General features: G+C 45.7%; 2 protein-coding genes across 3 annotated transcripts; one reads left to right on the top strand and one right to left on the bottom strand.

Moving 5' to 3' along the window:
- The first annotated feature begins 2,524 nt into the window (after positions 1–2,524).
- mAChR-A (muscarinic Acetylcholine Receptor, A-type) lies at positions 2,525–13,612 on the top strand. Of its 2 annotated transcripts, none has more exons than XM_017253010.3 (5): positions 2,525–2,940; positions 6,845–8,029; positions 8,111–8,294; positions 8,360–8,547; positions 10,243–13,612. In XM_017253010.3, the coding sequence occupies exons 2-5, from the start codon at positions 7,080–7,082 to the stop codon at positions 11,420–11,422; spliced, it is 2,502 nt and encodes an 833-aa protein (XP_017108499.2). In that variant the 5' UTR covers positions 2,525–2,940; positions 6,845–7,079; the 3' UTR covers positions 11,423–13,612. The 2 variants fall into 2 exon arrangements, with proteins under 2 accessions (XP_017108499.2, XP_017108501.2); XM_017253012.3 differs by having other exon boundaries at positions 8,360–8,496; positions 10,243–13,611.
- Positions 13,613–13,686: 74 nt separating this feature from the next.
- Positions 13,687–15,709, bottom strand: LOC108132833 (uncharacterized). Its single transcript, XM_017252395.2, has 2 exons — positions 15,277–15,709; positions 13,687–14,009 (listed from the first exon to the last, which is right to left on the bottom strand). The coding sequence occupies exons 1-2, from the start codon at positions 15,371–15,373 to the stop codon at positions 13,687–13,689; spliced, it is 420 nt and encodes a 139-aa protein (XP_017107884.2). The 5' UTR covers positions 15,374–15,709.
- Positions 15,710–16,727: the final 1,018 nt, after the last annotated feature.

The raw sequence follows: 16,727 nt of genomic DNA, 5'->3' as shown, positions 1-16,727 counted from the left end.
TGCTGTCTTCTGGGCCTCATACTTGATTGTATTTTAGCTTGGAAACTCTGCCAACTAATCTGCAGTTACCCAACTTGACTCCAACTATCTAAATAGTTCATGTGAAATTGTGCTTCTAATCGAGTGAAGCTGAAATTCTAAACGAGAATATCTCAAAACTTTCACAGGCATCTCACAAGTATCTGCTCACTGGGCTTGACATCGCTCGCATTACGCTGGAACGCTGGTGCGGCACAGTTGCCTTTCGATTACAGGGCCAACGGTGCGTATGGGTGTTATGCGATGGGACTCGGAAGAATTTGTCCGGTTTTGCTCGAGAGTGCTCGATTCCGAATTCCAGCATATGGTTGCACTGGCTACCGATAAACTCGACCTTCCTGCATCACTCGATTTCAGGCCATTTATTGCAGCAGTTCTTGGAACAGAGCTCTCAACCACACCCATCGCTTAGGACCCGGCCTGTCCTGGCCCACTCGCAATCAATTCTCCCCCTAATCCGTGTCGTCCCCTGCCCGCCCGCTCACCCGCTCAGTGGCACAGAGCTCTTACTCATCTTTCCTTTTGCATTGTCCATTTATGTATTTTTATATCATATATGAAAGTATGGTATGACGAGCATATAGAAAGTATCCGCAGACCTTAACACATGCCATGCCCAGGGGGATATGTGCGGGCTTGTCGGTTGGCAGGATTTGGATGGGCAATCCTAAGTGGAGGCAGCGAGGCGGGTCCTACAGTGTGCGGTGAGGGGTGTGGGTCACTGGGGCCAGTGCCATTGCCAGTGCCAGTGCCATGTCAGGCGCGTTAGATCCATTGTTGTCCAGTTTAAACGCAACATGAGTTGCTATTAATAAAGGCAAGGCACTTGAGGGACCCGCTTGTAATTGAGCCAAAGGATTCGAATTTAAAATACTGTAAAGTAATTACATTTTCAACAGATTATTAATATGTCCTTTGCTGCTTCATAAACTGCAGAAATGTTTATGATTTAATAAAATTATGGAAGCCCTTTTGAACTTAAAGTCCAGTACTTTACGTCTTCAAATTAAAATCAAGAAAACTACTAAATATTTTTTATTATTAAATAAAATTATAGTTAGAAGTTGCAAGTTTCAGTTAAAGTTATCTTTAAATCCCCCACATTATCAATTTTCTTTGAAAACTAGCTCTACTTGTTGACATTACGTATACGCAGCGTATACGCAGTCTTAAATTTTACCCAAGTGGCCTGCCTTAAAAATTCTTGGCCTTCCACCACTTTCTATTCCCAATTGATTCCCGGCCTAGCACGCCCATTGACCTGCCAATTCAGAACAACGCCGCTGGTATTATTTAATTGAAATGTGAGAATGCGCTTTTCCAGCGTGCCCACTTCACACGAACGCCCTCGCAGCCGCACTCACACTAACGTGTTACACTTGTTCGCCCAGAGTCCCATTGAAAAGCCAGCGGACACAAGTTGCCGTTGTAGAATGTTATATTTGTTGCTGTTTTTGTAGATGTTGCTGCTCCTGCTGTTGCTGTTACTGCTGCTGCTGATGAAGAGCGCACACAGCAGTCGTAAGCTACAAAAGATGGCATGGCAAGCATGCTTCAGCAATGCCCGTGGGCCTCGTGCGGACTTGTCTTCGCCACCTGGCAAACCCAACCACCCAGAACCACCCACTAAGCAACGCCTGCCACCCAAACGCCCCCGCCCCCTGGCCTCCTGCAGTTGGACTGTTGCGGCGGTTTCATTCATATTCATCCATTAAGTTCCGCTGCCAGAACATTTTCGGCTGTGCAGCATCAAACATACACCACGAAACAAACTCACAGAATACACAGAAACACTAACATTCCTGCAGGCGCGCAGTTTTCCGCTTTTCCGCTACACTCACACACACGTCCTTTGTGCGAGGGTGTTCGCCAAAAGGATGCTCGCAATGTTGCCCAACAAACACAAATTCCAGCACAAAGCCAGGACAAGAGCACGCTCTCGCTCCTCCATCTTGGCTTCGGCATCGGCATCGGGTCGCTCTCTCGGGTCTCTCACCGCTCGGATGTCGGACCGTTAAGGTATATGCATGGAATTTTCAGTTTCAGTCCCGGATGAGATTTAGCAACGTGCGCTTCAGCCTCTCTTGGCCCGAAAAACAAAGTCAGTTATTTGAAAATCCCAAATACAACTAATCGCCCAGCGGACGCGTGCAAAACGCTTAACAGTTTTTATCATCTAGCTTAGTGAATATCGAGGCAAATAGAAGCAATAATTAAATATAACCGAAAGCCAATAGTTAAGAGTGACCTGGGAACTGGGAACTGGAAACTAACGTGTATCTATAGCGAAAATAATAAACTTGATTACAATGTTAATGTTAAATGTGGAAACTTTGGGCACGCAAAGCCGAGGAGCGTAGACGCCGACCGTGGCAGAGGCTGTGGCAGCGGCGCCGGCGTCGCTGTTCGCATTGTGTATAATAAAATTGGCGAAAGGCGAAATGAATTGAGCAGGCCAACGCAAAGGAGCCGGAGCAGCAGCAGCAGGAGCAGCGGCGGTGGAGAAGGGGGTAGGAGAGGAGGAAGCTGTAGCTGTAGCTGTAGCTGGAGAAGGAGCAGGAGCAGGAGCAGGGGCAGGACTAGAAAGCAGAGCCAAAGATGTGCGCGCACAATACAAAAAATTACAAAGCATACTTTTGGGAGCGGCAAATGGCCGAAATCAACAGCGACAGCGACAGCGCAGCAGCAGAGCCCAACAGCAGCGACTGCGGCAGAGGCAGCATCAACAAAAACAAAACCAAAAACAAAGCCAAAGCAACAACAGCAATGTCACCGTTACAACTGAAGCCGATGCTGAGCGGGCACAAATAAGCAATAGGTCAGAGCGAGAGGGCAGCTCACACTCAACAGAAAAGGAGTGGAGCGGAGAAGGGGACACTAAAACCGAGAGAGCATCCCCAAGTAAGTATTTGTGTGTGTGTGTGTGTGCGTTGACGCCGGCAGCGCTGCTTTCTCCGTTTCCAGTGCTCTCGTTTTGATTAAACTTTGTGCGAGTAGGTCGGTGGGGCGCGGCCAGCCCTACTTCGTCCCTCTGCCTTTAGCCACTCGGAGCTCTGCCGCCGCACCACCCACCTCGACCACCGCCCACCAGCTCGCGCAACCTCACCCAAGCCTGCAGAGAGAGAAACTTTAAACCAAATGTATCAACAAGGAAGTTTTTTAACCAAAAATGGAGGTTACTATTGGCTTTAATTTGTGGAGAAACTATTAGAAGCTTTAAGTCCTTTTTAAGGATATAATTATTATAATATTTAAGGCTATTATTAGCTATAATTTATGTTTATCGAATGTAGGTCAGTTGAGTTTAATAATTGCGGAAAAGCATAAAGAAGCTCTTGTTAAAAAAAGGATAAACTTTGAGCTTATTAGTTTCTATAAAGTTTTTCTCTCTGTGTGGACACATTTTCGCTTGGCAATATGCTTAGCGGGCTGCCCGAGCGAGCATAAGGTGAAAGCCAGTCCAGCAATTTAATTTCCGCAAACAAGCCAGGCAGCAAAAGCAGCAGCAGCACCCAGCACCCTGTCCGAGAAAAGCAGAAAGCATCCAGCATCCAGCATCAAGCAGCATCCGCTCGGCATCAGCAGCCATGTGGCAAGCAATTAAACTCGCGCAAAAATTAACATAAGCCAGCAGAAACGGTAAAGGCAACGGCAAAGAGCCCAGAAAAAGCCCAAGACGGGGTCCCAAGCACAAAAGTATGCAGCTAGTTGGGCTTTCTTCTCCTTTTTCAGTGTCTCGGTGTGTGTCAGTGTGTGTGTGTGATGGTCTGTGGGTGTGTGTAAATAGGCGCGTGTGCGGGCTTGGGTGTGTGTCTGAAGCGTTGACAGAGCCCGCATAAAACGAGGCGAAAAAAGACCCAGAACCAGTACCAGTACCAGTACCAGAATAACCAATGCAAAATAAAGCCGACTGTTGATGAGCTGATCAAAAATACACATACAATATTCGCACCAGTGACACAGTGGAAAGTGCCTAAGGGCTTCTCAAAAGGACATGGGTGACATACATAAATGAAAAGTGTTTATGTGGAGGGACCTCTCTGATAATTCTGTTTAATCAACGCGTTGCCAAGAGTCCCCTAAGAACTGTATCGAAAACATTAACCCAATTGTCCCTGCTGATCCTTTGATAAAGAGGAAATTTACAATTACCATTTGTACAACTAATTAACTGGGATTACTAGCCAGTTAGGGAGAATTGTGTGATAACAGAAGCACAATCAAGTACCAGCACTACACAAGTGGGCCAGCAGGTGGGAGGCCACTTCATAATAGGCCCGTACTTTCCCATGGAAATCGTATGACCAGGTTGGCCCTCTGATTTGATTAGCGGTTACTTACTGTGTTTACTTCATCATCGTTTCACGACTCGTGGCTGTGTCATAAAAATAGCCTAATAAATGGCAAAACAAATCCTCGCAGGTCGCGGATGGCGGATTGCGGGTCGCGGGTCGTGGTTCGCAAGTCGCCCATGTGTTCGTGTGTGTTGGGTTCCTGTTTTTGAGTTTGTCTTTGTGTCAGTGTGTTTCTCTTTTTTTCGCCCGACGCATTTGATAATAAATCCATAAATCCTTTTTTTATGGAGCCAAAAAGCGAGGCACGGCAACAAGAAGCTCAATTCGATTACTTTCCAGGGAGCGGTGGCCTGACAAATTTGAATGTATCGCGGAGGCAGACAGGCTATACGAGTGGCAGACGAGAGTGGTTATCAGTTTCTAGTCACTAGTTACGCCCAATTGACAGGCCAGAAGTCGAATGTTTCAACCGGGGAACATAAGCTGACGTGGCAAAGTCCAAACCACGTAGCTCGCAAAAAAAAAAATGTTGTGCCCCAGGGGATTCCTATCTGACTGAGTGGCTTAACATCAATGATAACCGTTTCTCTCTGTGCATAAATAACCATGCAACAACTAAAATAGTGGCAGGAACAAAAACCGAAAGAGAAAACATCCTTCTATTAAGGATAAGCAGCCAACCAAAGAAATACCACTCGAACACATACCCTCGACTCCTGCGATTTGTTTTTCATTTATTGGAAATGTTTTGCCCTCTTGGAGATGTTGTTGCTGTTGTCAATACGATATGTCGGCTCAATTTATGGCGCCCCATTGGTTTGCCCCCCCCCTCGGCCCTCCTCGGCCTGTTTGGCCTGTTTTGCAATTGATTTATATGTGTGTGCGTGTTTTCAATGAGATAAACAGACGGATTTTGATTGATTTATTGGTTAACGCTGCATTTAATTGGGCATCCATTTGAGTATCCATAAATAGCCGAAAACAAGACCAAACCAAAGTCAATGAATATGTACACTGATTGGGCTCGACAGGGGGTCAATTGAACAATCAATTTTATACAATTTGGTTCTGCTAATTTCAAGTATGTGCAATAATTTCAAACTGATTTACCCATCATGGTATTTACACACAAAAATGGCAAATGCCAGGACAATGCCAGAACGTGTAACCTGAAAGTATGCAACGAATAATTGTACGAGTGGGCATTACACTAGCATGTGTGGACCATAATGGCAGTCTCTTGTAATTAGTGATGATTAATTAAACAAAGCAGACCAGAAAACAGTGTAGCATTAAATGAGTAGTTTTAGTCCATTCCGATTCATTCTATTTTGACCCTTTTGAAGCCCAACCACCGCCATTACAATGGCCAAGAGCCAACAATGCCGTCACATTTATATTGAATGCGAATCAATCATGGGCATTTCATTGTGTCCACTCGTATCTCAACCTATCAATCAGGTGGCAGCCACGACCACGGCGTATGCGTAACTTAGTTTTTCATTTAAAAACTTTCCAAATCAAAGTCGCGCACACAATGGCCGCCAAATGAACAGGCAGCAGGCAGTGTCCTCCCCTTTTTGCCGTTGCAGGATCAACTTATGTATAGGCATATGGCCAATGACAACATCAATAGTTTTGAAAAGTGTCAGAGGAAGCCGCCCGGAACATTTCCGTGCCAAAGTGTCGGAGCCTCGAACAAGGAGCCAAGTTCCTTATTCGACTGTTGCATGTTGCTGTTGTTCGTACCATTTATATTGTTGTTGTTGCTGTTGCTACTGGGTCTGGTGCTGTTGGTGTTTTTTTGCAACTGCCATTGTTGGCAACAGTAATAAACGAACAACAAATGTTGTGGGTGTGGCTGAAAATGGTTATAATGGAGGCGGGATGGCCTGAAACGGAGCTGAGGCCTGCCAAGGAAACGCATTCAAGCCGTTTTCATTTACATTTACGTTAACATTTTCATTTTCATTTCCATTAAAACAAATCACACAGAAAATGTCATTTTGCAGAAAGGACAAAGCAAGTCAGGCCCCTGGCATTGTAAATATATTATTTCGCTTCCTTTTCCACGACTCCCGCCCGGCCCCCACTCACTGGCTGTCCAAGAAGGACGAGATATATCAAAGGCCTGTGCATCGGACAGTTTCTCATAAATCTCGCCATTCTCGTTCTCATTTTGTTTTTGTTTTTTAATGCCTGGGCTGATGTTTGTTGGGCTGTGCTGGGGACTGGGGAATTGTGTCATGCAACTTGATTCGTGTAGACTGCATTTTCTCGCCACACATTCCCAGCTGGATCCTTGCCAGGATAAGCCGATTATACGCCGGGTTCGTCCTTCAAGTTTTCTTTGTTTGAGTTTTGGTTACGAGTGTTATAATTAAATCATTTGATTGGAGCTGCGGTTTTGATTACTCTCCTTAAACACTTATCCTGCCAAAAACTAAGGGCATCTCCCGGTCGCATTATCCCGTAATCCCATTTAATATCCCATTTTTTATTGCTTGCAGGGCCAAAGGAAAAATGGCCAACGCCTTGCGTGGGTGCAGCCAAAAGGATAAGCAGCGGATGAAAGCAAACTAAACGACCAGAGCGACACACACAGAACCCGAGAGGGAGATAGCTAGACACAAATTAAATTAGCCAGAAAGGGAGGCACTCAGAGAGAGAGACAGAACGAGAGAGATAAAGAGAGATAATCGTAATCCCCCACAGCTGCAAAACAGATAAAATCACGCATACGCCATGGAGCCAGTTATGAGTCTGGCACTGGCCGCCCACGGTCCGCCTAGCATACTGGAGCCGCTGTTTAAAACCGCAACCACGAGCACAACGACCACCACCACGACGACTACCAGCACCACCACCACCACCAGCAGTCCGGCGGGACTCACGCCCACCGGCACCACCCTGCTGACGGCCCTGCTGGAGAATCTGACGACAACAGCGGCCAGCGGGATGTACGATCCTTACTCCGGGATGTACGGCAACCAGACGAACGGCACCATGGGCTTCGAGACGAAGGGACCTCGCTACTCGCTGGCTTCTATGGTGGTCATGGGCTTCGTGGCGGCGATTCTGAGCACGGTGACGGTGGCGGGCAATGTCATGGTGATGATCTCTTTCAAAATCGACAAGCAGCTGCAGACGATTAGTAATTACTTCCTGTTTTCGCTGGCCATTGCGGACTTTGCCATTGGAGCCATATCGATGCCCCTGTTCGCGGTGACCACTATCCTGGGCTACTGGCCCCTGGGTCCGATTGTCTGCGACACGTGGCTGGCCCTCGACTACCTGGCCTCGAACGCCTCCGTGCTGAACCTGCTGATCATCAGCTTCGATCGCTACTTCAGCGTCACGCGTCCCCTGACATATCGCGCAAAACGCACCACCAACCGGGCGGCGGTGATGATCGGGGCCGCCTGGGGCATCAGCCTGCTGTTGTGGCCGCCCTGGATCTACAGCTGGCCGTACATCGAGGGCAAGCGGACTGTGCCCAAGGACGAGTGCTACATTCAGTTCATCGAGACCAATCAGTACATTACCTTTGGCACGGCGCTGGCCGCCTTCTACTTTCCGGTGACCATTATGTGCTTCCTATACTGGCGCATCTGGCGGGAGACGAAGAAGCGTCAGAAGGATCTGCCCAATCTGCAGGCGGGCAAGAAGGACTCTAGCAAGCGATCTAATAGCAGGTGAGTTGGGACTCTCAAGTCTGCCTCAAGTTATGTCTCGGCCTTAAATAACATATTGTTTCCTTTTTACTGACTTTTTAGTGACGAAAACACAGTAGTCAACCACACGGGTGGTGGGTTACTGGCCTTTGCCCAAATGGGCGGCAACGATCACGACACCTGGCGGCGGCCGCGCTCCGAGAGCTCGGCGGATGCGGAGAGTGTCTACATGACGAATATGGTCATGGATTCGGGCTACCACGGGATGCATTCGCGAAAGTCAAGCGTAGGTTTTTTTTCCAGTCTCTTCAAAAATTAGTATTTTCATTTGTATTTATATATTTCTTTTAGATCAAAAGCACAAATACAATCAAAAAATCGTACACATGCTTTGGCAGCATCAAGGAGTGGTGCATCGCGTGGTGGCACTCCGGACGCGAGGACTCCGACGACTTTGCCTACGAACAGGAGGAGCCGTCTGATTTAGGGTATGCAACACCAGTAACAATTGAAACTCCTTTACAAAGCTCCGTCTCCAGGTAGTAAAAACAATCAAAATTCTGAACTTTAATCGTCTATTTGCGTAAGCCGACACCGCACCGCACCCCACCTCTCTATCACCCATGCACGCACACATATCCGTGTGCCCGTGTGCGTGTGTGCATGAATTGCATCAGTTGCACTCAGAGCACTTTCCAAAAAAGCAAACAAACAGATTAAAAATGAAAACCAAGCACCAACTATATATATACAATATAAACTTCGATTTCTCGTCCAATGCTTGCGCACCGAAAAATATTTGTAGACGATTTCTGCCACCCAAAAAAAAAAAAAAATATTGAGAGAAAAATAAAGTGAATTCGCCATACTTTAGTAGCTATATAGCACCGCAAGCCTTTCACGATGCACTTCCAATATCCTTAATACCCATATATACTCCCCTCTCTCACAAAACTCACATACGAATCGATCAACGTCACAGCACCCCACTAAGCCACGTAGATGGAGAGAAGCTTTGCACCACACTGCACCACCACTGACACTCACACTTCCACCAGCACACACGCGGGCTGGGTGTGTCCTGGAATGGAAACTAATTGAAGCTTTGAAGTCCTGGCAACTGGTAACTGGCAACAGTGGCATTCAGCTAGAGGGTTTCTTGATTCCGATGGCAGTAATTAATTCGCGTGAAATGGGATTTGAAGAATTGATAGCTTTGACGGGGATATGCTATCTTAAAGATGCATTTGAAAAGCAATTAGAGTTTATTTTTTGATGTGTAAAAGCTCATTAAGGAGTGTCTTTCATAAAATGAGAAAGAGGAAATAATGTTTTAGATAGTTTATCATAGAAGCTAATGGTAGATTGACTTTTTAAGATACTCTTGAGGTTATATCATTAATTTACTTTCTATTAAAACAAAAATATGTAAGGGGTTTTAATGCAACATATAATTTGTTATAAATTTCGGATTTTGTAGCTTTCAAAGCCGCCTTATTTAATTTTCTAAACCCACTTGTTATATAACCAATAGAATTTTCAAACATTTAATAAAATTGCATCTAAATTTGCATTCGTAATTGAGGCTCATGGGACTATAGAGTGCATTTGCAAATGCCAAATGGAATAAATTAAGGAAATCTCAGTTTCGAATAGAACTGCAATCAAATGGCAAATTATCAAATAGCCGGGTTTTGGGGCGAATACCATAATTAGCTAAAAATAGCAATTAAATAGCATTGTGGTCTCGGGGGAACTGACCAAAACGCAGATCCAAGGATAAAAAAAAGGATGATTGTAGAGCCCGACCGCAGGACATTCCATTTTTCAATTTATATGCGAGCGTTCGACTGAGTAATCGATTTAAGTTGCGATTTCCGGCCACTTGTTTCCATCCCAAAACGCACTCCACAAATGCATGTGCCACTTAGTTCCTATGTGTGTCTGTGTGAGAGTATCTGTGTGCTGGCAGTGTCCTAGTGTCTGTGAGTGTGCGGCATGCCAGTTAGAGGAGCAGTTGCATCCTGAGATGGCCCAAGCTGGCCTGTCAGGCCCTGCGTTGTTGCTATTGTTTCATTGCCTGTCAGTGTCAGTGTGGTCCACTTGTGTGTCTGTTTCTGTGTCTGTATCTGTGTGTGTGTTTGGGCCATCACGAGTGCGCCTGTGTGTGTTAACATGCGATACCAATGCCACATCCTTTTTCTTCTCCCTCTTTTCGCCCCTTTCCGACGCAGATGCACCTCGATGAACGTAATGCGGGACAACTACTCGATGGGCGGCAGTGTCAGCGGTGTGCGGCCGCCCAGCATTCTGCTGTCGGATGTCTCCCCCACCCCGATGCCACGCCCCACGCTCGCCTCCATTTCGCAGCTGCAGGAAATGAATGCGGCCACGGCGAATGCGAGTGTGAGCGTGAATGCGATTCCCAGTGTGACCGCCAACAGCAACCACAACGCCAGCAACGGCATCAGCATCAACATCAACAACAACAACAACAGCACCAATGCCAATGGAGCGACGGCGAACGGAAGTGGCGCGGCCGGAAACGGAAATGGAGGCGGAATCGGACATGGACACGGACACGGCCACGGGAATGCGGCGCATCGTGACTCACGCACCCTGCCCGTTATCAATCGGATTAATTCGCGGTCGGTGAGCCAGGACTCAGTGTACACGATACTCATCCGCCTGCCCTCCGACGGCGGCTCCAGTGCCGCGGCGGCCAACGGCACGAATGCAGGAGGCGGCTCGAATGTGGGGGGCAGCTCCTCGGCAGCCGGCACAACCCTGAGCCTGCAAGGCGACTGTGCACCCTCCATCAAGATGATACACGAGGATGCGCCGCCGTGCTCGAGCACCACCAATACTAGCACAAACCCCAATAGCGGCAGCACCGCCCCGCCGCCCACCCGGCGACCTCTGCCGTCGCGCGACTCTGAGTTCAGCCTGCCACTTGGCCGGAGGATGTCCCATGCCCAGCACGACGCAAGGCTGCTCAACGCCAAGGTCATACCCAAGCAGCTGGGCAAGGCTGGCGGCGGCCCGGGAGGCGGGGCAGTGGGAGCTCATGCCCTGCTGAATGCCCGCAATGCGGCCAAGAAGAAGAAAAAGTCGCAGGAGAAGCGACAGGAGTCGAAGGCGGCCAAGACGCTGTCGGCCATCCTGCTGAGCTTCATCATCACCTGGACGCCGTACAACATCCTGGTGCTGATCAAGCCGCTGACCACCTGCTCAGACTGCATACCCACGGAGCTGTGGGACTTCTTCTACGCGCTGTGCTACATCAACTCGACGATCAACCCGATGTGCTATGCCCTGTGCAACGCCTCCTTCCGGAGGACCTACATCCGCATCCTCACCTGCAAGTGGCACACCAGGAACCGCGAGGGCATGGTGCGCGGCGTTTACAATTAGATTTAGATAGAGTATCCCGGCAACATAAACATATTTATAGTCCTTGAAGTCCACCCCCTTTCCTCGCCCAGTTAACTAATAATAGTTGCAAAATTGTGTTGTGTGCTAAACGGAGATGGGGGAGCACCGAAAGTTAGGTTTAGGGATTAACCATTTGGAAAGCAGTACTGATTTTTTGATGTCTAGCCCCCGACTATTTATACACAGAGAATAGAAAATGCATTAACATTCCGAGTTCCGGGCTGCCAGTGATTTCTTCCAGGACATCCCCGAATGTCTCTAGTATTTGTTTCCTGAAAAGAAATTCCAACTTGATGATCTCATTTATATAACCTTAGACTTGTGTTCTTTCGGCAGCCCCTCCTCCATCACTTGAACTATGTTGATCAGGATCAGGATCCTTCTCCCAAGAAAAATAACGAAAGATTCCATTTTTGTTAGGCGTTTATGTACTGTTAGGTAGGCACATGCTCCATGCAAGAAGAATTTAATACAAATATAGTGGATTACGATTTGGAATTCATATATACATGCATATATATAAATATATATATTTACTATATTATTATACACACGGCAAATGAGTTTAGCTTAAGTTGTTGGCATGGCAGGCAGGCAGGAAGGCAGGGGCTATAGAGAGTCGGGCTAAAACCAAAAAAGCTTTAATACAAGTTCAAAGTAGGAAGGATTAAGTTCCGCAGGCAACGAATCGCAACGCGGATCGCTAACAATTTTTGAGGTTGCATCCTGGGCCAACCAATGGGAATCGCTCTGTTCTCGTTCCGATTTTCGTTGTGTCGGTTATGGGTGGGGGTCGATATATATGAAATATTGTATATCCCATATATATATTAATTTGTAGCGGGGGGAAATTGTGATTGTACTGCTCGTTTTTGATAGTTTGAATCAGTTTTTTGTACATGTGCGTAGAAACCAAAAACCAGTAACAATTGTAAAAGGCCAAACAAAAAGGATGAGGGCCAGCATCGGGCTAGAAATTTGTAGTAACATACCTGCTAATATATCGGATATGTGTATGTATAAAATTACGATTATTTGTATGTATTAAGAACGTAACCCACCATGGTTCAACAACTAAGAACAAACCTTTTGTAACTGACGACGATTAACTAATTAAAGCCGACATCAGCGGATAATACATATAATTCTAAAAACCAATATCGTAAAGCAATAGATCGAGGCGTTGTGTCCCGCAGAGATGGGCCCATCGATCCAGAGAAGATGGTATAGTATTTATAGACAAAGATACCCCCTAGGTTGTGTTGAACGTTGCCAATCCATCGACTGGCGGACTATCTCTCACGGCGGACACGACCCCCTCGAATCGTACACCAACTCATAGTTATTAAACCAAAATGCTTCTTCGAAGTGCACCAATTCAAGTAACTAACTAAATAACTAACTAACTAGCGTAATTAATAGTAAACCGCAAGCATATTTAAAGCATATGAGAGAGTAAATTAAAAATACATACAGTTTAAGCAAAACGACATCCAGGTACTACGATATATTCGATGCGAACAGGACGAAACGATGGCGATGGCGAAGCATTTTTAAATGAGTGTGTATGTAGGTAACTAATTGAAAGATTTAACAAATTGTTGGGCCCCATCCCGCGGATCGAGAATCGGCCATGGGGCTCCTAGACGCAAATCAAGCCGAAATCAAAGCGAAGTTTTGTAGTGTCTGTGACACAAAATACGCATATTTATACCTAAACGATACGATATATACAAAAGTAAATACACATATATGAATACGGTGTTTAATATGGGAATTAAAAACCAACAACCAAGCAACAAAAGAGCAACAACCAGCAAATCCAAAAGACATGATTTACAACAACCACGCACACACATCCTAATGAGCATATGGTATATGGGCAAGACCCATCTGTACATACCATACTGTATATCCGAGTCAAGTCGAGCAAAAACCAATCCGAAATACCTACTTATAGCCTTTAGACTTATATAATCCCGGCCAGGGCCGGACCACTTGATTACAAATACCAAATAGATCACCACAAAAAAAAGGGTTTGAAAACACACACATATACATAGGCTATAAAAAAATAATGAAAGTTCTGAGCAAAAACCGATTCACAGCATTTTGATGATGAGAGCAGATTTAATTGCATACAATCTAATTGTTTGGAAATATACTACGATATAAAGTAATACATATATAATTTAAAGCTAACAATAAAGAATGTGAATGAAAAAGAGTTCTCAGTGTGCTTTCTAATTATCTGGCTTTTCCTCCTCTCCGTCCGGATTTTCATTTCCCCCATTTCCGGCTCCCTCCTCGTCCCCATCCCCATGTCCTCGCATCAGCATTTGTGCATTTTTCTGTATAATCTCCAGCTTTTGGTGCATCAACTCCTGGCGCCGCTGCTCGGCCTTCTGCTGCTTGTCCTCCAGCTCCTCCAGAGTCGGTGGCTCTGCCTTAGCCGCCTCCTGCAACATTTGCTGGATCCGCTTTGGAGGCTGTCGCAGAGTCTCGTTGAGCGGCATTTCCGGATTTTCATCAACCTCCAGGGGAATAGTAAAGGCCTCCGAGGCAGCTGGCATAAATTTATAAGCAAGTATTGGAGTTTGAAAACATTTGAAGTGAAATTTGGTAAAAAATTGAAAGGTGAATAAAAAATCCATTAAGCTCTTCCTGTCGAAGATCATTTGATAATAATTAATAGTATACACAAGGTAAAGTACCATGGTATATGAGTTCAAAGATCTACAAATCGTTTGAGGTATTCCTTTCAAGGATCGGATAAACATTGTCCAAGATATGGGCATCGCAAAAGTGGCAATCCTAGAAATCGAGGATTTTTCAAGGGGTCCTGTCAGGAAAAATAAAAAAAATATCGTTCCAAAATTTTGTTTCAGGCTTTTGATGCAGCTTTGCGGAGAATCGATCCACAAATCATTTAAGGTATTACTTTCAAGGATCGAATAAAAATTTTCCAAGATATTGGCATCGCAAGGGGCCAAAACTGGCATTCTTGGAAATCGCGAATTTTTCAAAGGGTACCTACCATCAGGAAAAATTTGAAAAATATCGACCCAAAATTTTGTTTCTGGATTTTGATGAAGTTTTGCGGAGAATCGATCTACAAATCTTTTAAGGTATTCCTTTCAAGGATCGGGTAAAAATTGTCTAAGATATGGGCATCGCAAAACTGGTAATCCTAGAAATCGTGGATTTTTCTAAGGGAAAAATTTCTAAGGAAAAATTTGAAAAATATAGATCCAAAATTTTGTGTCAGGCTTTTGATGCAGTTTTGCGGAGAATCGATCTACAACTCGTTTAAGGTATTCCTTTCAAGGATCGGATAAAAATTGTCCAAGATATGGGATCCAAAGGGTCAAAACCGTCAATCTAGGAAATCGTGGATTTTTGAAAGGGTACCATCAGGAAAAATTTGAATATGAATATTGATCCAAAATTTTGTTTCAGGCTTTTGATGCAATTTTGCGGAGAATCGATTTACAAATCGTTTAAGGTATTCCTTTCAAGTATCGGATAAAAATTGTCCAAGATATGGGCATTGCAAGGGGCCAAAACTGGCAATCCTGGATTTTTTAAAGGGTACCATCAAGAAAAAATAAAAGAATATAAATGGAAAATTTTGTTTCCAGGTTTTGATGCAGATTGGTTGAGAATTAAACTACAAATCGATGAAGGCACTCCATTCACAAATCGAATAAAAATTGGAAGAAACATACACATGGCAGTTCAAGAAATAAACTTTAAGGACGTACCAACCTTGTCTGATTTCCTCTTACCTCTTTATTAAAAAATGTGAATAAAATCATAGACAGAATACTTACGGTACTCCTTCTTGGCTTCCATTTTAGTTGACTTGGCTGACACGGGGGCTTTGATATCGTCTGCTGTGGCGGTGGACTTGGAACCCGAACAGCCCATGCTACGCAACCACTCAGGCGCAAGGCATTACGCCTAAGACTTCCGTTTTAGGGTTACCTGTGCCGTTACTTTTCCAGCGGAACGATAAAAACCGATGCTGATGTGATTTCCTGCTGCAGCCGCTTGGTTAGACTCAACATTCAATTTCCGGTGTCGCTGGCACTCAGCTCATTAGAGTACGGACGAGTGCAGCTGAGGCCACGTTTAATGGGTCATTAGTATTGATTTTCTAGGGATTTTCCGAAAGTGATTTTCAGGATTTCGCCTGAGACAACAGCAGGAGACAGTTGTTGGCAGGAGGCACTCAGAGTGAAAAGCGTCCGTTTGTGGGGCCAACACGCTGGCAACTGACTTTGGAAATTGCAATGCAAAGTTTTCCGCGCGCGTGACCATTATTAATAATCGCAGGACAACCGGGCAAAGGATCAATATTCACATGAGCTTCGCGTGGGTGCGGTTAATAATGAAGCGGCTAGCCGGACTCGCACACACCCACAGACACAGTAGACTAGACTAGCCCACGAAATGTCAATCAACTCTGTTGGCCATAATCAACGCTAATTGCGGTTTCATTCGCAAACACAGAAATATTTCCCAAGTTTAGTGACCCACTCAACTTTGACCACGACCACGGGACAGCGGCAGGTGGGTGATACTATACATACGTAGTCTCAGCCTTTGATTTTCTGGCAGCATTGTCAACACATGGCCATAAAAGCTTGCGGGCCCAAAACACTAACGGCTTCCGGCCGAGGTGGCTAAGAAGTGACCCAAAGGCTAAGACAACCTGCCCGCGGAAGCCGCGGCGCGTGCCAAACCACCGCCCAGGTCGTCCACATTTAACCGAACGGCGAACGGCCAGTGGCAGCACCATTAGTATGTGCCACACGTTGCGCCTTTTGTGGGCCTTCGGCTGCATGCAAAGTGCCTACCCCGAAGCGGAAGCACACCTCCCACTTCCACTTCCATCGGCCCTAGCCGATGCCCCTTCCTTGGGCAAATAAAGAAAAAGATCAATGAAAATGTACGAGGGCCTCCTTAGCCCCAATCGAGGGCCATAAGCGGTAACAGGTGCTAGACGGGCACTACCACTACCTGCGCCAGTAAGTAATGAGCGACGTTTAATTAGGTTAAGTGTCAATAAGATTATGTCGTCAATCAATCAATCGCACAATACCTCCACCATGGACATCCATCAAGTGGATAAATACCAAAAGGCATTTGCCCGGCGCTCTTTTTTTGTGAGTGTGCTTAATCCAAGCACTAGCAGATACTAGATACAAACTATATATATGTACATCTCTTACCAGGAGTGGTTGCTCCTTATTGTTCCACTTGGCTGGACATTAAATTA

The sequence above is a fragment of the Drosophila bipectinata genome, chromosome 2R (assembly GCF_030179905.1).
Source record: "Drosophila bipectinata strain 14024-0381.07 chromosome 2R, DbipHiC1v2, whole genome shotgun sequence".
Classification (NCBI taxonomy): Eukaryota; Metazoa; Arthropoda; class Insecta; order Diptera; family Drosophilidae; genus Drosophila; species Drosophila bipectinata.
This window is presented reverse-complemented; position numbering and strand designations above follow the sequence as displayed.